General features: G+C 38.6%; 1 protein-coding gene across 1 annotated transcript in view; it reads right to left on the bottom strand.

Annotated features, from left to right (window-relative positions):
* The window catches only part of map4k2 (mitogen-activated protein kinase kinase kinase kinase 2), a 227419-nt gene that overhangs the window by 72686 nt on the left and 130690 nt on the right, over positions 1–24043 (bottom strand). The window contains exons 14-17 of the mRNA XM_028804122.2: positions 23381–23439; positions 15013–15059; positions 4786–4824; positions 1915–1948 (exon numbers count right to left, since the gene is read on the bottom strand). Coding sequence (XP_028659955.1) covers positions 1915–1948; positions 4786–4824; positions 15013–15059; positions 23381–23439 — 179 coding nt within the window. The remainder of the gene's footprint in view (positions 1–1914; positions 1949–4785; positions 4825–15012; positions 15060–23380; positions 23440–24043) is intronic.

Here is a 24043-nt window from a genome sequence, read left to right as displayed (position 1 = left end):
AATGGCCAATTTTAAATAAATAATCATGCCCCAAGATGGTGCAGGCTCCAATCAGGTGTGGATGTGGGTGAGTGTGTTTCATTCCGCGGTTAACTGGGGAACTGCCTAACAGCTCCACATACACATGCGGAGACAGGCGGATCAATCAGACATCTCAATGATGCCACAGAGGGAGTGACTCCTTGCACCCGTACCCAATTAGGCAACAGAGTTAAAAGGAGCCTGCATATAACAGAAAGGGGGATGAAAGGGAGAATGAAAAAAAAGAAAGATCACAAGAAAGGAAGTTAAAGGAAGGAAAGAAGGCAGGAGGCGGAGGAAGCTGGTGTGGGTAAATGAGAGAGAGAGAGAAGACAGGCAGGTGGGAGAGCATGCAGCTGATGCTCAGGGGCTGAAGGAGACCCAATTCCATTGAGCAATTTAGGAGCTAGAGTGACTGATGTGCTGCTCTGTTGGATCGACTCTGCATAAGACCAGGAGAAAGGCACTGGGAGCTGCAGGGGTATCGGAAGGCTCAGTGAGGCATCCTGCGGGTGGAGCTATAGACTGCAGGGTTGTGAGCCTAGCAGCAGGAGTTAGAGGCTTGGCATGGTGCCATGCTGGGTTTCATAGACGGCTGCAGGGGCCTGCACCTAGGAACTGCTGATTAGGCATCTCCTTAATTTCAAGGACCTGTTTGGGGTTAAGCTAAGAAGTTGCATCGGGGACTGAGTTTTAAGGACAGATTCCTGCATCTTATTTTAACCTTGTCTTAATGGATTATTTATTGGTTTGTAACCTCAAACAGAATGCTATTTTAAAGGATTATGTATTTATGGATCTTTCTGAATTGTACTTTTGGACACTTTGGTTTGTTGGATTTTAATAAAGGCACTATTTCACTTTATACACCAACCCCTTGCTGCTGCATGTGTGTCCTCATTTGTCTAGCTCACCCTTCGGGTTACATTATTGGCAGTCATGGGTTCAAGAGGCTCCTTAATTCAACAAGAGCATAAAGCCAACCCGCACCATCACAATAACTTAAAGAGGCAGTAGCCTTAAATCTACTGGCTAAAATGTTGGGACTGTAATTAAGAAAGGTTGCTGGTTCTATGCCCATCTCTGACTCACTTGTAACACTGAGTAAGTCAGTTAATATATAATATGATGCATAATATATATGAAATAACTGTATTAGAGCTCTGTACTCATGAAATGTCAAGGAATAATCTTTACTGTAGAAAGAAGACATATAAAATAAAGCTTATCTATCTTCTGACTGTTAACGCCAATTCAGGGTTGCTACAGCCTATCATAGTAGCATCAGGAAAAAACAGAAAGCACAGCTCATTCACAGAGGAGTACCCAGACAAACTACACAATTGTCAAAAGAATGTGAAAACTCTATGCTGACAATTATTGGAGGGAGCTGTGAAGCAACAAAACTAACCACTGTGCCGCCCCCTATAAAATAAACAGTGCATTAATTACTTTGCCGAAATTGTTAGTTTAATTTGGCTATTTGTCATGATGGTCATACTAAAGTGCATACAACCATTTCCAGTTAAATTCTCCTAAAATACAGTACATGTAAAGGAAAAAAATCTTTGATGTGCTTTTAATGTGTTTTTGATTTTGTATGTTTTAATAGGCATTGTAAAATATATAATGAAGGCAATTAAAATATTTGTATTATATTTTGTCGCATTTAAGTTACCAGGATAATTCAAAATCAAAATTATAATTTCTATCATTTTGTCACATTTAAGTTACCAGGATAATTCAAAATCAAAATTATAATTTCTATCACATTTTGAAAGGAATGCGATGTTGCCTTCCTATTTTAATATTAAAATATTACACATTTTTGTCAGAAGAAAATGCACTTTAACAATAAATACATATCCTAGTACATAAAATTTCAAAACATACCTCAGTAGTCGAGCTTTTCTTGATTGTAAGACTCCTAGAATTAAGTTAAAAAACTTCACCACTCGGTATTCTATTTAGATAACATTTTACGTTACTGAGAACAATGTAAATGTGTTTACACTGTTACAATGTAACAAATGATACATTTGAAATGCCCATATCATTAAACGTCTAGTTAGAAACACTGAACAATACTATATAATTGTGTAATTAAGAAGGTAATAAAATGAATGTTTTGAATAAGGTTTAAATGTATAATACTACAACATAAAAACAGAATTATTTTAGTTCTTCAGTATTCTGTAAAAAGTTTTCAAACTCTTTCAATGTTTTCTAATTTTATTAGAGTAATAATTAATCTTGTTCAAATATGTAAATTTACTACAAACTCTTAACGTTCAAGAAGAAAGCTCTAATATCTGTCATTTGATATAAAAAACCTAAATATGCTAACACAATGAACTTCCACATTAATTTATTCAATTGCAATAGGTGTCTACCAGATTTGGTAGTAGCGGTCTTTGGCCAGTCTTTATGGCAGACTTGCTACTGTTCATTCAAATTTCTAAGAATGAACTTGTGGAGTACAATTTTAAAACTGTACCACAGATACTCAATGGCATTAAGTCTACTATCTTTACAACTTCATTACTATGCTGTGTGCTTCTGTGCTTTTTGTTGAAAGAGATTAGAGTTATGAGCACATTTTAGAGACATTTAGGTTTTAATTTTGGAGCACAAAGAAAAGACCAGAAAGCAGCATTAACACTCAAGACAGCACTAATTTTCAGTTAAAAGAGAGCAATCAAAATGTACTGACCACGAAAATAGGAGAAAGAAAAACAACAGAATTAAATGGAGTATAACAGGTTTATGTACTTTGTTTAATTTAAGTTGAAAAATCCCAGACATGTGACAACTTTCAAAGTCTTTGGAACCCACTCATCATTGGCTTCACAGAGCAAATGACAAGTAAGACCCGAATTCTCAGTAGCCTTTATCTGGAGGAAAATTGGTGTAAAGGCACAGGGGAAGGAACATGTCGAAGAGATTGCAAGTTAAAGGGGTGAGACAACTTTGTACTATACAATGCTGAAAGGTATATCTTCCCCAAAGCTTCCTTTTACCAGAATCAAAGAAGATCCTTGGCAATATTTCCAGTACTATCATTCAACCACATTTCTTTTACTTCTAACTAGTTGTCCAGTTCCTAAGAAAAGTATTCAACTACAGGAAAATGAAGCCACCAAACTTCAGGGTAGAAATGGTGTTTCATGAGGTATGAAAATTGTGAGGTTTATAAGCACTATTTTAGGACACTAATAGACCAGTAACATCCAATTTAGAGCAATTTCTTTCAGAACTTGCAGCTGCCAGGAGGCATTGGATCTGAATATTTATTCAAGCAGAAGATTTAAGTTTTAGTTTAAGATATATACTAGTGAAATATAGCTACTTTTTTCTTTAAAGATTTTCTTACTGAGCATGTGAATTTGTAGTAAATGACATGTACAAACTGGAACAAGATATGTTACTATTACGTAAATGGTGTTAATATCTTAAACTTAATAAAGGTTTAGCTATTTCTGCAATGCAAAATAGGCTTTACATAATTTAAAAGTTTTATTTTTATGGAATTTAAACTGAGGCAAATTAAGAATTTTTATGTAGTAAATCTCAGAGCAAGTCAATAAGTAAAAAAAAAAAAAAGAATTTGGAGAAAAGACATGAATAATTTACTAGACACAACGACATGTCATTTGAATATTTTATGTAATATGTGTCATATGTGTTTACTGAGGCACACAAACAACACAGTAACCCTCTTACATAGCATTTCTGCTACAATATATCTGCACTTATTCTGCAACCAACAGTAATTGGTACCAGTGTCTCATTATCATTAATTCCATATCAAATCACAAAATCTGGCACATAACATGAAATAGAATTCAAACCGCTTCTAGCATATATTATATACATACAGATTTATTTTATGTTGCTTAATAACATTGCACATCATGAAAATCAACAGAATCTACCTCCTAACATAACTTGAATAAAGGTTACTTTTAATGAATACATCACTTAGTTTCCTCCTGTAGATATTTAGTGAGTCTAAGATATCAGTATGAAACTATTTCCAAACACAATATTTTATCATCAACACAACATATAGTACTACTGAAAAATCTCGATGGCTCTCAGACACAAGATTTATCATCATCAGTTCTTCCTATGAACAGGTCAGCTAGTAAATAACATGCTAGATTCTTGCAAGTGTGGGGAGATTTTCATTTCTGTTTCATTTACGTAAATAGTAAAAATTCACCAGCTAAATGCAACAAATAAAATAAGGTAAATATGCAAAAAGCCTGCACTTTGCATTTTATGAATGACTCAGGCACCACCGAGAGTGGCAGCCTTTTCAGCAGCTCCGTGTACGACTTTAATTTTCTACCTTTTATTTCTCTCTTTTTTTTATTATTTTTTATTGATCACTCCTATCACTTTCTTTTATGTGGATTCGTTCCCTGGACACTTACTTTTACAACGTGGACATGGATTTTATGTGAATTTCTCCTTGGGATTAATAAAGTATCTATCTATCTATCTATCTACCTACCTACCTTAACTATTTACTATAAGTGGGTGTGGAAGTCTAATTACTGAAATTCAAGGTCTAAACATTATAATATACCAATCTTATGTGCAGCAATTATAGTTATGTTATTAACTTGTTTAACTTTTGCAAAAGCATTTTCAAAAGATATAACAGCTATATTATTTTAATGCACTAGTAAATTCAGAAAATACCCAGATGATTATTTTTACACCACCCTATTTAAGAAGGTTACAGAGGAGCCTTACCTTTCCTGTAGTGCCTGTTCCACGGATTCCAAAAGACCCCTATTTAAAACAGAACTTTTATTGTTAAGAAACATAAAGAATCAAACAACAATTTCATAAATTATTCCCACACTAAGACATTATCAAAAAGTCAAAATTCACCATTTTTGACATATAGGCTCATTATCAAATACATAACACTGTCATTGTCAATAGCTCAAATATTTTTAGCCCCATTATGATGATGTACAATTATGATATTTGAGTACACATTGGGTGATCCAAGCTTGATTTATTTTCCAAGTTTTTGGATACAAAACAAAAACGTATGAGTGATTTTTGTTATGAAATTTTGGAATTATATCTACCTGTTTAGATTGTTAGATTAATATATACAGTATTATCATGTGCTGGACTTTTTCAAACATTAATTTGATTTCTGTTTATAACCCTTGCTAGTATTTTGGTTTAAGAGTCTATCTGCTAGTTTTTTTTCCATTTGCCACTGTGACCTTCCAATATTCCAACAGCTCTGGTAGAACAAAACCACTGAACCATAAGCAAATAACAAAGTGAAATTGAACTTTTGGCTTTTATATTAGAATTTATACCGAGTGAGCCAAAGAAACAACCATAAAAGTTTTCTTTATCTAAATACTACTAAGATATTAAATTCTAGGCAAGCCTGTTGGGCTTTACTTTTCAGAATTTTAGATTTTGTGATTTTCTGTCATCCTTGGGAAAAGAAACCAAACTGATAAGATTTTACCTCTAAGAAGTTTTTTTATTAGCAACTGTTACTTCTGTAAAACATGAGGAATTGGGGTGATAAAATGTATAACATTCTAATATAATTTACTCTAATAATATTCTAGAGGAAAAGCTTTATGTTCCTCCTGAATTTTGTAAAGACATATTAGGAGAGGCTCACTTTTCAAATCTATTTCGCCATCCAGATATAATATAAACCAAGGAACTTTGAAAATATATTTTGGTGGGATAATATCTTTCAGAACATTAGGAGCCACATTCTAACTTGTAATATTTGTTTTAGGTCTTCCAGTTTAAGGCCTTTCCCGAGGGTTCCTTCAACCTATACCTCTTTCCAACAGACTATGGTATTCTGCTTAATGGCAGCTTGAATTTTAAATAGAAATCAGAAGAGGAAATATTATTCAAAGCCTAGCCAAGTTCATTATCCACTGCCAAGCCCAAAACAAAACCCAGAACTCTTAGCCAAAACATATAGCCACAACATTTTTTTGAACTAGAAATCAATGAAACAAAATGCACTTGTAAACTTCAAAGATCTACTTATAATCTCAGATGACCAGGAACAGTGATGTGGTGGTGACCATGCCCTAAAATGGCACCACTTCATAATAAATCAAAATCTGTTGGGAACAGGAATACATGTCAACTATACTAAAACAAAACTGAAACAAAAACTAATTCAAGAAATGGATTTAGCAGCTCAGAAAATCATAATTAACTACGGAAAACCTGGCCAAAAGCCTATTTCAAAAATGAGTAAGAAATGAATACTATCAGACACATATAAACAAAAGACCTGTGTGTATGTGTTTGAGCGTGTGTGTCTGTATGTGTATGGAACAGTGCGCTCTGCTCACGCTTAATCTCAGCCACTAGATGGTCCTTGCATGCACTTCACTTCTCACTACGAAAGACCTTTGTGCAGCAAACACTGCTGCTCAACAACAACATTACACTAATGACACAGATGAAGGGACACACCGTCGAAACGAAGCAATGGCTCAACAATGTGCAAGTGAAACATATCAGCAACAGAGGCCAAGGCGTGAAGTTTTCACTAAAAGCACTGTCTATCTGGAGGTATTTTCTTGAGACAATGATTAACAGGTCCCAAGCCCGGATAAATGGGGAGGGGTTACGTCAGGAAGGGCATCCGGTGTAAAATTTTGCGAAATCAATATGCGGACAACAATACAAATTTCCATACCGGATCAGTCAAGCCCCAGGTTAACAACGACCGCCACCAGTACTGTTAGCCAACAGGGTGCTGGCGGAAATTGGGCTACTGTTGGCCGAAGAAGGAGAAGAAGAGAGAGGAGACGTGTCCGGAGGAGAGGAGGAAAAAGAGTGGAACTGAGGGTAGGAACTTTGAATGTTGGCAGTATGACTGGTAAGGGGAGAGAGTTAGCAGATATGATGGAGGGAAGGAAGGTTGATATATTGTGCGTGCAAGAGACTAAATGGAAGGGGAGTAAGGCCAGGTGGATTGGAGGTGGATTCAAATTGTTCTATCATGGTGTGGATGGGAGGAAAAATGGGGTAGGAGTTATTCTGAAGGAACAGTATGTCAAGAGTGTTTTGGAGGTGAAAAGAGTGTCAGGCAGAGTAATGATTATGAAGCTGGAAATTGAAGGTGTGATGATGAATGTTGTTAGTGCATATGCACTGCAAGTTGGGTGTGCAATAGGTGAGAAAGAAGATTTTTGGAGTGAGTTGGATGAAGTGATGAACAGTGTACCCAAGGGACAGAAAGTGGTGATTGAAGTGGATTTCAAAGGGCTTGTTGGTGAAGGGAACAGTGGAGACGAGGAGGTGATGGGTAGGTATGGTGTCAAAGAGAGGAATGAAGAAGGTCAGAGGATAGTGGATTTTGCCAAAAAGATGGACATGGCTGTGGTGAATACGTATTTTAAGAAGAGGGAATAAGATGCACACAGGTAGATTACATCCTATGCAGAAGAGATGATCTGAAGGAGATTGAAGACAGCAAAGTGGTGGCAGGGGAAAGTGTAGTTTAGCAGCATAGGATGGTGGTCTGTAGGATGACGTTGGAGATCAAGAAGAGGAAGAGAGTGAGGGCAGAGCCAAGGATCAAATGGTGGAAGTTGAAAAAGGAAGACTGCAAGGTTGAGTTTATGGAGGAGGTGAGACAGGCACTGGGTGGCTGTGATGAGTTACCAGACAGCTGGGAAACTACAGCAGATGTAGTAAGGGTGACAGCAAGAAGGGTGCCTGGTGTGACATCTGGAAAGAGGAGGAGGAAAAGGAAACCTGGTGGTGGAATAAGAAAATACAGGAGAGTATACAGAGGAAGAGGATGGCAAAGAAGAAGTGGGATAGTCAGAGAGATGCAGAAAGTAGACAAGAGTACAAGGAGATAAGGCGCAAGGTGAAGAGAGAGGTGGCGAAGGCTAAAGAAAAGGCATATGATGAGTTGTATGAGAGGTTGGACACTAAGGAGGGAGAAAAGGACCTGTACCAATTGGCTAAACAGAGGGAACGAGCTGGGAAAGATGTGCAGCAGGTTAGGGTGATAAAGGATGAAGATGGAAACATACTCACAAGCAAGGAGAGTGTGTTGAGCAGATGGAAAGAGTACTTTGAGAGGCTGATGAATGAAGAGAATGATAGAGAGAAGAGGTTGGATGATGTGGAGAGAGTGAATCAGGAATTGCAATGGATTACCAAGGAGGAAGTAAGGACAGCTATGAAGAGGATGAAAAATAGAAAGGACATTGGTCCAGATGACATACCTATGGAAGCATGGAGGTGTTTAGGAGAGATGGCAGTGGAGTTTTTAACCAGATTGTTTAATGAACTCTTGAAAAGTGAGAGGATGCCTAAAGAGAGGAGAAGAAGTGTACTGGTGCTGATATTTAAGAATAAAGTCAAAGTAAACTTTATTGTCATCTCAACCATATACAAGTATACAGATAGACGTAATTGCGACGCTCAGGGTCCACAGTGTAACAACATGATGTGCAAATAATAAATTAAAAATAGAATTAAAATTAAAATTTAAAATTAAAACACAAACAAGACATTGTGCAAAGACAAGACAAAGAAGTAGCAGCAATATTGATGTGTAAGATATGTAATATAATAAATAAATAATAAATAATAGATATAGATAATACAGAAATTATCAGTGTATGATAATAGTTGTTTAAGACATGTGTAAACAATGACAGGTCAGAATGTTTCACAGCAGAAGGATAACAAGATACTTAAAGGTCAGTATGAGATTTTCAGTTCTTCTCTACATGCCCACTAGTCTTTGCAGTAAAGTGGCTTACATGTATAAAAGTTCTGTTTTTAAAGGTGGTTGAGGCAGTGTGGAAGGTCCCAGGGGGTAGCCTGGTGTTAAGGAGTCTAACAGCTTGGGGGTAAAAACTCTCCTGCAGCCTGAGAGATCTGGCTTTGATGCTGTAGTATCTTCTCTTGGATGGCAGAAGTGTCAAAAGTCCATGTGAGGGGTGTAAGGGGTCCTGCACAACGCTGCAGGCCTTGCGGACACTGCGTTTATAAAATATGTCCTGTAGTGAAGGGAGAGGCACCCCAATAATGTTCTCTGCTGTCTTCACTATCCTTTGCAGGCGCTTGCAGTCGGATATGTTAGAGTTGCCATACCAGACAGTGATGCAGCTGGTCAGAACACTCTCAATGGTGCCTCTGTAGAACATGGTGAGGATGGAAGAGGGAAGACTTGCTCGCTTCAGTTGCCTCAGGAAGTGTAGTCTCTGCTGGGCTTTCGTGATTAGTGATGAGGTGTTCTGTGTCCACGTAGGTTCCTCAGTTATGTGCACACCGAAGAACTTGGTACTCCTAACAGTCTCCACATCTAAACCATTGATGCTGAGTGGAGCGTGGGCAGGACGTGATTTTCTGAAGTCCACAATTATCTCCTTTGTCTTGTCGACATTGAGAGATAGATTGTTGTCTTCACACCATGCAGACAGCCGTTCCACGTCATCTCTGTATGCTGTTTCATCATCCCTGCTTATAATAAGGGGGATGTGCAGGACTGTAGTAACTGCAAGGGAATAAAATTGATGAGCCACAGCATGAAGTTATGGGAAACAGTAGTGGAAGCTAGGTTAAGAAGTGAGGTGATGATTAGTGAGCAGCAGTATAGTTTCATGCCAAGAAAGAGCACCACAGATGCAATGTTTGCTCTGAGGTTGTTGATGGAGAAGTTTAGAGAGGGCCAGAAGGAGTTGCATTGCATCTTTTGGACATGGAGAAAGCATATGACAGGGTGCCTCGAGAGCTGTGGTATTGTATGAGGAAGTCGGGAGTGGCAGAGAAGTACTTAAGAGTTGTACAGGATATGTACGAGGGAAGTGTGACAATGGTGAGGTCTGCAGTAGGAGCGACGGATGCATTCAACGTGGAGGTGGGATTACATCAGGGATCAGCTCTGAGCCCTTTCTTATTTGCAATGGTGATAGACAGGTTGACAGATGAGATTAGACAGGAGTCCCCGTGGACTATGATGTTTGCTGATGATATTGTGATCTGTAGCGATAGTAGGGAGCAGGTTGAGGAGACCCTGGAGAGGTGGAGATATGCTCTAGAGAGATGAGGAATGAAGGTCAATCGGAACAAGACAGAATACATGTGTATAAATGAGAGGGAGGTCAGTAGAATGGTAAGGATGCAGGGAGTAGAGTTGGTGAAGATGGATGAGTTTAAATACTTGGGATCAACAGTACAGAGTAATGGGGATTGTGGAAGAGAGGTGAAGAAGAGAGTGCTGGCAGGGTGGAATGGGTGGAGAAGAGTGTCAGGAGTAATTTGTGACAGACGGGTATCAGCAAGAGTGAAAGGGAAGGTCTACAGGATGGTAGTGAGACCAGCTATGTTATATGGGTTGGAGACAGTGGCACTGACCAGAAAGCAGGAGACAGAGCTGGAGGTAGCAGAGTTAAAGATGCTAAGATTTGCACTGGGTGTGACGAGGATGGATAGGATTAGAAATGAGTACATTAGAGGGTCAGCTCAAGTTGGGACGGTTGGGAGACAAAGTCAGAGAGGCAAGATTACGTTGGTTTGGACATGTGCAGAGGAGAGATGCCGGGTATATTGGGAGAACGATGCTAAGGATAGAGCTGCCAGGGAAGAGGAAAAGAGGAAGGCCTAAGCGAAGGTTTATGGATGTGGTGAGAAGAGAACATGCAGGTGATGGGTGTAACAGAACAAGATGCAGATGACAGAATGATATGGAAGAAGATGATCCGCTGTGGCAACCCCTAACGGGAGCAGCCAAAAGAAGAAGATATTCCAGCGATACAGCGAAGGTATTTTATTTCCAGCTTCTCCTTACAAAAGCCAGTGGGGCAGCAAGCACAAGGTGGGTCCACGTCCTCTACACTGGGTAATTCTTACGAGTTAGCTGATGTTTCTTCATGTTTACAAATATAGTAAAGCTATTAGGAGTTCTTTGGGTTGTTCTTTTTCCACAAAGACCACACACTGCTAGATACAAAATAATCACAAAAACTCATTCTACTACAGTGCGGTGTCTGGGCGTGTGCTTCTCGCATGTGATGGAAACAAACATGGAACTGAAAAAAAAGGTAAGGAGTTGGAATGTGATCAGACCAAACCTAGAACTGATCTTCCAGAACATAGTAGCCCTGCCAGTGAATACAATATTCCACTCTTGAACCCCATCAATGCAAATCAAGAATTATATGCATTTTACAATCAACATTAACAGGAGGAGAATAAACAGAATATTTATGATAAAGACTAGTATGAACAGGTTTCAGACAAGACATGAAGAACATGGGGTGAATATGAAAGTATGAAAGTAGAGCCAACTTATATGAAATCATACCCGTCTTATTCTCAATGGAATAAGGACCAATGTAATATTGTCCTAGATTGTAGAATGGAATGCTGAGGCAGGTAGCTTGCACTGCAGGCCACACTTTCTGCCCAGCCTGAAATTCATGATCTGCTTTCTGTTTATAGTTCACAAACCACTTTGCCATTCAGTTTTACATCCAGTTAGAAACTAGGAATTACTAGGTATCAAAGAAAAAACCAAATGTAAATACAAAAGAGTTGATTTAAATATGCATAATCATTTGAAAGTTGACATTTTTAATGCTGAACGAGAAAGGAAATTGCTCCTTTCTAGAGCTAATACATAATATACTGCTCAAACAAATTAAGGGAACATTTAATCATCACAATTTAACACCAAATCAGTTAAGCTTTAGGGATATCAATCTGTCCAGTTAGGAAGCATTAGCCAATTGTGAATCAGCTTCACTTGCTTTGGTGCAAATGAAAGTGACAACAGGTACACTGGACAGGCAACAGCAAGATAATCCCCAAGAAAGGAATAGTTTTGTATTTTGCTAGTGTCCTTGTCACTACTGGTAACACAAGTCAGTATCTGCGTCCAAATCAGGTTGCACAGGTAGTCCAGCTCCTCCAGGATGGCACATCCATATGTGCCGTCGAAAGGTTTTCTGCATCTCCCAGAACATTCTTAAAAGCATGAGGTTGATACCAGAAGGCAGCCCTTTACACAAGGAGAGCTGGTGTTGGACTGTGAATGATTAAGTGTTTTCTGAGTTGTGCCGTTTAACCAATTTCTTGGTTTAATGATGAAGAGATTAGAGGGTGGGAGTAATTGTTTTTAATGGTTATTTTGGTAAGCTCTGTGGTGTAGCGGGTCCAAAGCTCAAGTCAACAGGGCCACTTTTTAAATAAATAATCGCCACACTCGCAGCTTAGAGGGGTGGCATGGTAGTGTGGCTGGAGGGGTTCCCGGGTGAATTCATGATGCGGGCGGTCCTCGCTTAAGTGCACAGCTGAGTAGTTGGCTGCATCCGTAATTGATGCCGGGAGCTGCTAACTGCCACACCTGATCCACGTCCCCAGATCATATAATTTTGCCTGAGACTCTGTATATTTTGTGTTCAGCTTTGAAATTTGTAGATTTTAGTTTAAGTTAAACTTTAATTTTGTGATTCTGTTTTAAGATTTGTTTTAAAACTTGTTTTAACTTAGCATTTTATTCCTATGTTAACAATGCCATGTTGTTCTTTTAATGGGCACCACAATCCTGAGGTTCAATTATTAACATCCTTTGCTCACTGCTAGGGTCGCATATCCCAGAAGTTGCGGTGTGTGACACAATCGTCACAAATGTATTTGAATCAATATTGCATGTGAATAAAGTTCAGGTTTGTTAATACACCTTGCAAGTGTTTTTTCTTTTGAAACATTAGCATATAGAAATTTCTGCTTAGATTTTCAGACTTTTATATTTATACCTGTGGTCTGCCAATACCCCAACAAATCTGGTAGAACATGATGACCTGTGTGTCACATGGCTAACAACTACTATAGCAATAGTAAACAATCAGATGGCATCCATGAGAAAAACATCCACAAAATGGAAGTGAAAAGTGAAAATATATTAAGGTATAATAAAAATATAATAAACATAATATCCATCCATCCATTTTCCAACCCGCTGAATCCGAACACAGGGTCACGGGGGTCTGCTGGAGCCAATCCCAGCCAACACAGGGCACAAGGCAGGAACCAATCCCGGGCAGGGTGCCAACCCACCGCAGATAAACATAATATCAAAAAGTAAATGTACTGTCAGTGCCACATGGGTTGGATGGCTCGCTGACAGCCCAGTTCCATCATAGTACAAAAACAAATTACAACAAAATGCAACAAGTAAATATAATTCAGTGTATAGCATTTAAAACACCAAACAGTCTCATATTATTAACTGTAAAAAAAACTGTAAAAGAAAAAAAGAAATATAAATGCAGACAGATAACACAAATCTTATAAACTTGATTTGGCAGGAAGCACAACTTTTGTACTTTTAAAATGAAAATAAAAAAAAAATAATGTTGACCTTAGACCTCTCTAAATACAGTAAGAATACTTACTGTCTAGCCCCTTGGAGTGGCTTCTCCATTTACATACTCAAAACACTCAGCAACAGTCCTCTTTACGTCCCTCTCCTTCCTCTCTAACCACATTTGCATTTCTTCCTTCCTTGCAGACGAGCACATGACCGAACTCAAGCTTGGCTGGATTGTACTAAGGTGGCCCTTAAAAGCCCCAGCCTTAATGCATTGCAGCCTTGAAGGCTGGAATCAGCCTTGTGAATCTCCTGGGGCCATTCTCTCATCACAGCACTATTGGTCCATTTAACATAACAGGTCAAGCAATTCTGCAGGGACCAAAAATTGCACATTGCTCACTCTCCTTCTACTGTTAACTCTTTGAGGGCTGAGTATTTTTTTCCAAAAAAGTCTCTGAAAAGCAATGGTTTCACACAGAAATCAACACAAAACGTCTGTTGCTGCATGCTGTGGCTGCCAGGTTGTGAAGAATGTGCAGCAGGTTCGCTGCCAGGCTGTCTTCACGTGGCTGGGGCAGCAGCAGCAGCGATCACGGTGGTTTCTACCTCTTATAATTCTTAAGTGGCGGTTCTACCTGGTGAATATTGTCAGTACCACGATTAGCTGGGGACCAATCAGCTGAAGCTGGAGCCTCACATTCGTTTTCGATCACTTGTATCAAAATCAGAGTCCAACAAGTCATAGTCCAGTTCAGAGATAACAGGCAAAATGTCGTCTGCAGAGTATTTTGCTTTACGCATTCGCTTTGATCTCTTGCCAGATCTCAGTCCCATTTTTGCCGTTGTTTGCGGCCTTGCTACTAACGCGAGCTCAGGAAATCTCAGTCAAACCAATGAATCTAACGTTCCTTCAGAAAACGAGAGTCCAACTAAAACATAACAGTTGGTTTTGTCACAGTTTATAGTTGATTACCATCATCAACTCCTCCTTTTGACAAAAGTGAACATCAGCCCTGAAAGAGTAAATATATCTCTTAAATCATTACTTCTGAGGATCATTCCATTACTAGCAGCCCAAGTTGGTCACCTGGACAAGATGCAACACAATACACTGTAATCCTAGCCCTGACCCTGATTAAACTCAAAAAAGAAAATAATAAAACTAGAAAAACAGAGTACAGACTTCAACTGTTCTAAAAAAGTAAACTTTTAACAATAATGTAAGAATAAGTAAAACACTACTGAATGAAGAAAAGGTTCTTTGGCAATATGGTGCATAAGTTAATTAATGAGAGCAATTGGAAGCTGGAGGTTGCTGCTATTTTTGGTTGTACAACAGAAAAGCATAGGATGCAGCAACTCATTTTTTCCTCATTTATTCACATTTGGTTCCCCTGGTGTGCGACTGTACATAAATATACTGGAGTATATGAGTAGGAATGAAGAAATTTCAGAGTAATATTTTTTACCTTAGTTAATTGATCAAAATATTTATGAAGCAGACAGTAAAAAAAATTCTTACAACATTAAACTTTATTTAACAGCAAAAGCAAGATTTATGCTCACAGTTTATACGTTTGATTGTGACGGAATATTATGACATTGTAATATAAATAACTTACGGACTACTGTGATCCTCCCTATCAAAATTCCACTCGTCATCTGACACCTGTAAAACAGAAAAGAGTCACTAGAAGTAGGCCTGTGCAATATATCGAGTGGCACGATATGAACAATATTTTTTAATGCATCGTTTGAAAACAAACCTATCGCGATATATATTATGTAATATGTTTTATTAAACACTACAAGTGTGCAGAGCGTTATTTCTGCTAATTGGAGCACATCCTAAATGCAGTCATTGCGATTAAACCCCGCCTCCTGCTTATCTTAAACAGTAACAACAATGGCTGAGACGGAGGCAGAAACGAGTACGGCTATCAGCGATGATTTAGTGCCAAAAAAAGGTACAAATGTGACCTCCGTTGTTTGGAAATGGTTTGGCTATAGACAAAATGATACAGAACAAATGACTGTTATATGTAAACTTTGTAAGAGATAAGTAGGAACGAAGAGTGGCAACACCTTGAACCTCTTCAATCATTTGAAAACAAAACACGTTACGAAGTACGAAGAATGTATTAAACTTCGCAAGAACTCTGCTCAAAACACAAAATGCAACGAAACACTTCCCTGCTGCAAAACAAATCACGCTGGCGGCAACGTTCTCTCGTTGCATACCGTATGAAAAAACAAGCCCCAAATGGAAGGAAATAACAGACTGCAGTAACATACCACATTGCAAAAGATATAGTTCCTGTTGCCACTGTCGAAAAACACGGATTTCAGAAACTACTGAGAACGATTGATCCCAAATATGTAATTCCCAGTCGGAAATACTTTGCCAAAGAAGCGCTGCCCAAATTATACAACGAGGTAAAGGAGAAAATTCTGAATCAGCTTCAGAACGTTTGCCACTTCTCCACCACATCCGATCTGTGGACTAATCGTACCATGCAACCATACATGAGCCTAACGGTTCATTTTATTGAAAACTGGGAGATAAGAAGCGTTTGTCTTCAGACAGGATTTGCACCAGATGACCATACCGGAGAAACGATTGTGCTGGGGCTCAAAGATGCGCTTAAATCGTGGAAATTAGACAACTCGTGACAAGTGTGCATTACCACAGATAACGCTGCAAATGCGATTAAAGCCGTTGATCTGAACAATTGGAAGAGACTGCAGTGCTTTGGTCACCGGCTGAATCTGGCGATTGGTATGGCGTGTGTGTGCGTGCTAGTAATGTGTCGATCACAAATGAAACGGTTCTTTGAGCCGGCTCTTTTTAATGAATGGTGGGAGCCAATTCCCGTTTTTTGGAACCGATGTCTGTGTAGTGTTTGTAGCGAAACACTAAGTGCAAACATCTAATCATGGGTCAGAACACTGCGAAATTTGGCTGAATTATAAAAGGCTGGAGTGGGAAAATGAAGAGGCGTTTGGGAGCCGAAAGAGCCAATTCTTAGTGAGCAGGGCAAAATGATCCGGCTCACTAAAAAGAGCCGAAATGCCCATCACTAGTGCGTGCGTGTATGAGAAATGTTTGAAAATAAATAATAACACATAATATATAAGAAATTTGTAATAATAAATGTAAAGTGTGTGCACGTATGAGAAATATGTTAAATTAAATAATAAATATGCTAAGAAATAGTAAATAAATGTAAATAATAGTGTGTATGAGAAATATTATTAATTAATAATAACGTAAATAATTAATAAAACTGTAATTTGTGTTTGGTTTTAGAGAGAAGCATGAGAGATCCCAGCATTGAACAGGCAATTGGTGTATGCAAAAGAATTGTTGCATGTTTTTCCTTCAGCTGGAAAAAAAGAAGGGATTTTAATAATAATAATTATTTGCATTTATATAGTGCTTTCCTCACTACTCAAAGCGCTCAGCAATTGCAGGTTAAGGGCCTTGCTGAAGGGCCCAACAGAGCAGCGTCCCTTTTTTGGCATTTACGGGATTCGAACTGGCAACCTTCCGATTGCCAGTGCAGATCCCTAGCCTCAGAGCCACCACTCCGTTTTGACAGCAACACAGAAAGAACTCAATCTGCCTTCCCATCAGCTCATAACAGAATCCCCTACAAGATGGGGGTCAAGGGCAGCAATGATACAGAGAGTGTTGGAACAAGAGAGGGTCATCACCCAAGTTCTCTCATCTGGCAAGAAAACCAGACATCTGGCACTTACAGTACATGGCAGGACATAGATGTACTAGAGTCAACTGATAAAGCTATTCGACCCCTCCTGGAATTTACAGATGCACTCTCAGCTCAGTCCTATGTTACAGTCTCCCATGTTAAGCCAGTGCTACGCCTTTTTCAAACCAGCATCTTGGCTCACCAGCCAGAAGACACAGAGCTCACAATGTTAATTAAGACATTGTTAAGACAAAATTCTTGATTATCTGAAAGAGAAATTTGATGACCCCGCCACCCAGCAACTACTAGCCTTGCAAAAAAATATCTCTGCATACAGGCCACTACAGTGATCCCTCGCTATATCGCGCTTCGCCTTTCGCGGCTTCACTCTATCGTGGATTTTATATGTAAGCATATTTAAATATATATCGCAGATTTTTTGCTGGTTCGCGGATTTCTGCGGACAATGGGTCTTTTAATTTCTGGTACATGCTTCCTCAGTTGGTTTGCCCAGTTGATTTCATACAAGGGACGCTATTGGCAGATGGCTGAGAAGCTACCCAGCTTACTTTTCTCTCTCTCTCTCTCTTGCGCTGACTTTTTCTGATCCTGACGTAGGGGGATTGAGCAGGGGGGCTGTTCGCACACCTAGACGATACGGACGCTCGTCTAAAAATGCTGAAAGATTATCTTCACGTTGGCTACCTTCTGTGCAGCTGCTTCGTGAAGTGACATGCTGCACGGTGCTTCGCATACTTAAAAGCACGAAGGGCACGTATTGATTTTTTTATCTGTCTCTCTCTCTCTCTCTCTGCTCCTGACGGAGGGGGTGTGAGCTGTCGCCTTCAACAGCTTTGTGCCTCGGTGCTTTGCATACTTAAAAGCAAACAGCCCTATCGATTTGTTTGCTCCTTTGAAGAGGAAGATATGTTTGCATTCTTTTAATTGTGAGACTGAACTGTCATCTCTGTCTTGTCATGGAGCACAGTTTAAACTTTTGAAAAAGAGACAAATGTTTGTTTGCAGTGTTTGAATAACGTTCCTGTCTCTCTACAACCTCCTGTGTTTCTGCGCAAATCTGTGACCCAAGCATGACAATATAAAAATAACCATATAAACATATGGTTTCTACTTCGCGGATTTTCTTATTTCGCGGGTGGCTCTGGAACGCAACCCCCGCGATGGAGGAGGGATTACTGTAGTTCGCCCTCAGAAAGGGCATTTAGCACAGGTGGCAACATAGTGAACTGCCACAGGGCATCTTTAAAGCCAGAGGCAGTTGACAGACTTGTCTTTCTTGCACAAAATTTGTGAAATTGTGTTACCTGAATGCATGTTCTTTCCACGCTTTATTTGTTTACAAAACATAGCTTAAAAAGAGCATATTGAAACATTATTATTTTAAGTTTTTTTTAGGCAAACCTAGTAAAGTAGATAAAGCATCTACTCCTACGTCATCTACTCTTCAGACAACTGGCTTTCTTGCGTAAATGTTTAGATGTGTTTCTTGCATTAATGAGTATATTTTGGTTTATGCCTATAATGTAAAGTTGTAAGTTTGCAATTACATGTAAATAACTAAAGAGCAATATAAATGTGTGGCTTCTTTTTTAAGTAATAATAGATAGGAAAAAAATATCGTTGCATATCATATATTGACTTTTGGTCCAAAAATATCACAATTTGAATTTTGAGCCATATCACCCAGCCCTAACTAGAAGTACACTTTGGTTTTTTGAAAGAAAGTAGCTTGTCTCATTGCTTCCTCTTATCCTACCTTTTTAACACTAGAATTACCAGAGCCAACTAAAAAACTCGTAAATTCGGCCCACCTTAAATCCCTTCGCACCTCTCTATCAGCATCTTTTGTCTTCTAAATGTATAAATGTGTCTTCTAAATAAGCCCAAGCAGCAAACAGCCTGCTATACCATTCCCCCCCCCCAACCCCCCCTCTCCCCACCGCTTCAGAACGGGCAAGTTTTCCCAGTTCCTGCCTTGATGATCTGATTATTTCAATAATTTGATGTGTGTTCTGTGTCTACAACAATCTATGTAAACACATTGTTAAAACGTAGAAACGTTTTTCATGTTTTAGTAATAAATAACAAAATGTAGACATGAACAGTTTCACAAAAGGTGCAAGTACGACAGCTTCTGTGGTGTTGTGGTTAGAACTGCCGATTTATAATCCGGAGGTCATGGGTTCGAAACCAGCTCCCCGACAAATTTACCGTTTTTAGTAGTGAGCTGCTCTTATTGTTAATATTATACAATAAAAACATACATTTGATTTGTGTCTGTAACAGCCGGTGTAAATTCATAGCACTTGTAAAAGTTAGCGATTTTTTTTTTCACTTTTATTCTCTCGGTCACAATCACTATACAACACCCACCCCCCGCCCCAGATCTGACGCAGTTATTTTTTATCTGAAACTGGGAATAACTATATAGGTAAGTGGTGTTTTGAGACAATGGAACTGGAAATTCTCTGATCTGGAGGGATAAGAGCTGACACACAAACGCTAGTGAATCTGCCTTCTTCGTATCTCACCATCATTTGAATTTTTTTTTTATTTAGTTTAATGGAGTGTTTCTGCTCACGCTTAATTAGTATGCACCTTATAGTCCATGATGTCAAAGCTGCGCTGACAAAAAAACAGAGACATAGGTATACATGATATTTGGAATAACTAATTTTATGACCTGTATAGTACATTTCGGAAAACACTGTGGCACTGATGTAACATTATTCATATTATTCATATTCATTCGCACTCTTTCTCGAACTTGTAATCAGTGACCGCGTTTTTTTTTTCGATGTTGCCCATGCAGTCTCCACTTTTTGGTGCACAGTACTGTTTCTTTTGTACTCCAGGACAATCATCAGATTCAAAAATTAACAGTTCCCATACACCCAAGGACCATCCTTTCTACATTTACGACATGTGTACCTGTTGCAATGTACACACTTCTCTCTGTGCTGTGGTTACTATTACACTGAAGAGGCTGGGGGAAGCAGCGGTCTTGGAACAGAAGCTTGCCAGTGTTGCGTCCTCTTTTGCTTTATCCATCGCCTTTTCTTATAAGAAACGACGACGAAGTTCTTCTGCAAAGCGAGCAAAGAACACTCTTCTTTTCTCAGTGGCCCTTGTGCATGCCTTGCGCAGTACATGTGTGTTGATTGCTGCCAAGTCAAGCGTGTTATAGCACAAGCAACCGGTCACCCGGATGCTCCTGCTGGCACTGAATAAGCTCACGCCTTCTGGTGCACGATGTCAACGCAGCACCGGGCAAAAAAGAAAGACAAATATACAGTAGAGTCTCGCTTATCCAACCTTCGCTTATCCAACATTCTGTATTATCCGATGTCCCACCGCCAAAAAAAAAACAAAAAAAACCGCAACAATCGGTAACAAGAACTGCAAGTTGCGAGCGTGAGCGTAGTCTGTTTTTTGTAGCTAAGTTCATTTTTTCAGTTAAATTTTTCTGTTGTTTTGTTGGAAAACATGATTACAGTGGATTATGTGGCTGGCACTCTCTGGCGTACGTCTCTCTCGTGCGCGCGTGTGTGTGTGTGCATGTGCGAGCACGTGTGTGCGTCTCTCTCATGCACGCGTGTTTGTGTGTGTGTGGGCGTGCGTGCATCTCTCTCTCTCGTGTGTGTGTGTGTGTGTGCGTGCGTCTCTCTCAAGTGCGTGTGTGTGTGCGTCTCTTTTTCTTGTGTGTGCGTGTGTGTCTCTCTTTCGTGTGTGCGTGCATGCGTGTGCGTGTGTGCATGCGTGTGTCTCTCTCACTTGCGCGTGCATGTGTCTGTCTGTGTCTCTCTCGCGCGCGTGTGTGTGTCTCTCTCTTGCGCGTGCATGTGTCTGTCTGTGTCTCTCTTGCGCGTGTGCATGCATGTGTCTCTCTTTCTTGTGTGTGTGTGTGCGCGCGCACGCACATGTGTGTCTCTCTCGCGTGTGTGCGTGTGTCTCTCTCTCTCTCGTGCGTGCATGTGTGTCTGTGTCTCTCTCTCGCGCACTCTCTCTAACGCTGCACAGGGAGAGACTGAACACATGCAGAAATCATCGAGGCGCACAAACCGAAAGGGAAACTGGCTTGTTCCTATACCAAGTGTGTGGTCGTGCACAGAGGCAAAAGTTTGGCAAACTTTTTGGTCATAACCCGATTTGTACGTGTTCAGAGATGTTCGTGAACTGAGGTTCCACTGTATTAGGCTTGTAATGTGTAAAATTTTAACATAGTTTGACGTTTTTTTTAACACCTCCCATTATCCGACATTTTCGCTTATCCTACGTTCTGCCGGCCCATTTATGTCAGATAAGCGAGACTCTACTGTATGTAACATTTTGAAGAAAACATTTTATGACCTGAATAGTACCAATCAGAAAACATCGTCGAACTAATGCAATATTATTTGAAAATGAACAGCGTCAGATCAGCTGTAAATGTATGGTATTTCTAAAAGCTTAGCGCTTTTTTTCTTTCAGTTTTATTCTCTCAGTCACGTTCACACTCTCTCTCACCACTCCCTTCTGATCCGACTCTAACTAATAGTGGCAGTATAAATTCACACCCAATCTGTTATTCATTTCTCAATAGATCTGTCTTACTATGGAGATGAAGTAGTATGATTCTCTTATTCCATGTAACGGAAACTTTTTAGCAGTCCATTTGCACCTTACATTCACCATACTCAAAATGACTGATTGTATTTGTTTCAAAGCAATATGTCTGCAATAGCTTATACTAATAAAATTACATGATTTTCAAATAGGTAACATCTTGTTACACATTTTCAGACACTTATGAAATGATAATTCATCTGCTTAGTTTTTTCAGTTTCTCTTAGAAGTCAGTCAGTAAATGCCACATGAACCTCAATTTGTCCTGAAAATAAAAAATCAATGTCATTAATGAAATTTTGATAATTTATAACAGATACATTGATGAGTGTCTTGGATAGTAATGACAGACTGTATTTTTCAGTTTCAGACTGCGAACTTAAGTTTGTAAACCCTATGGCAGAATAAGTGTCTATTTGTTTAAAACTGTGCTTTTATAGTTGTAGGTTTATACTATGCATTTGTTATCAATACTTGTGACATTTTACATTAAACATAATTTTAAATAAATTAAGAAAAAATAAAAATGTTGACAATACTTCTTGATGACTTACAAAGTCTCTTTAACAAATTAAGCAATTTCATTAAAGAGCTAAGCAAGCTGTCCTAAAGGTAATGAAATAAATGTTGAATATGATTTTGAAACAAAGAAGACTTTATTGGTGTAAGCAAGTTCATATTGGTGGATTCTTGATTTAAGAAATTCTTTTGATACATTTCAGTAAAAATTTTACTGCCAGCTAATTTTTTGAATTCAAGATATCAACAGGCTTTTATAAACAACATTTGCTTTCTATAAAATTATTGATTTTTGTTAAACATGACACAGCATATAGATGAGAGAATACTAGATTAAAGAATATGCATCCAAGATTTACATTTGAAGTGTGAAATTCACTTTGGGGCAACCCACATAAAGTACAGGATCAGAAAATGAATGGATAGATGAACGGATAAAAACAAAATACTTGTAACCAGACAATTGAATTAAACCCAGATAAAAATATTCTTTTAAATTAATTCTGTTTCAATATCATACACAGCAATTTTAGAAGCAAAAGATAATTAGTAATTTGTTGCTAAATCACTGTTCTCACAGCCACTTCTGGGATTTTAAAAATTGAACTATACCTGAGTAATACTGTCACCAAAAACTCAAAATTATATAATAATTTTTCACTATAATCATACATCATTTCAAATTATTCTGTCTCCCCTAACAGAAACATTTCCTGTAATTTTAAATTGTAGCTATTGCTTACACAATTTATATTAATAATTTATGTCTGATTGCCACCTCAGCCTTGAAGTGTCACCTTCAATGATACCATATTCTAACTGACATGTAGAACCACAGGATTTCCTCTTAGCTGGTGGCAATTATTGGTATAAGTGGTACAAAGAGAAAAGTATGCAGGGAGAAACGAGGGCAGAATTACATCTTCATTGCTAACTAGGCCAATAACTGTGTATTTCTTTTGACATCCTTCTATAGAATCAAAATATGTATTAAATAATCCAATAGTAGAACTGGAAGTTAGGACGTGCCATTCTCTCCTGTGCTCTAGATTTGTGAAGATTTTTTTAAACTCGTAATACCTACTTTTTATAATACTAAGAGATAATATTTGGGGAAAAAAATCATTATTACCTGATCGGGATAAGGCTCTGTTTCTTTCCGTAGAGGAGGGCAAAATTTTACTTGATTAACTAAAAGCAAAAAATAAAGATTTGATTGGGAAGGAAATACACACACAAATGGTAATATATTTTCTATTTTTTGAAAAATGAATGCATTCATAAAATGTATAATTTACATATAAAACAGGATAGTATATATTATGAAAAGTATATCATCAAACTTTCACCCTTCTTTACTGTGAATTTAATACAATACACACATGGGCTTATAATGTTCTAATCATATATACAGTGGTGTGAAAAACTATTTGCCCCCTTCCTGATTTCTTATTCTTTTGCATGTTTGTCACACAAAATGTTTCTGATCATCAAACACATTTAACCATTAGTCAAATATAACACAAGTAAACACAAAATGCAGTTTGTAAATGGTGGTTTTTATTATTTAGGGAGAAAAAAAAATCCAAACCTACATGGCCCTGTGTGAAAAAGTAATTGCCCCCTGAACCTAATAACTGGTTGGGCCACCCTTAGCAGCAATAACTGCAATCAAGCGTTTGCGATAACTTGCAATGAGTCTATTACAGCGCTCTGGAGGAATTTTGGCCCACTCATCTTTGCAAAATTGTTGTAATTCAGCTTTATTTGAGGGTTTTCTAGCATGAACCGCCTT

Source organism: Erpetoichthys calabaricus, chromosome 1 (assembly GCF_900747795.2).
Source record: "Erpetoichthys calabaricus chromosome 1, fErpCal1.3, whole genome shotgun sequence".
Taxonomy (NCBI): Eukaryota; Metazoa; Chordata; class Cladistia; order Polypteriformes; family Polypteridae; genus Erpetoichthys; species Erpetoichthys calabaricus.
Note: the sequence above shows the minus strand (reverse complement) of the source record. Positions and strands in the feature narration are given on the sequence as shown.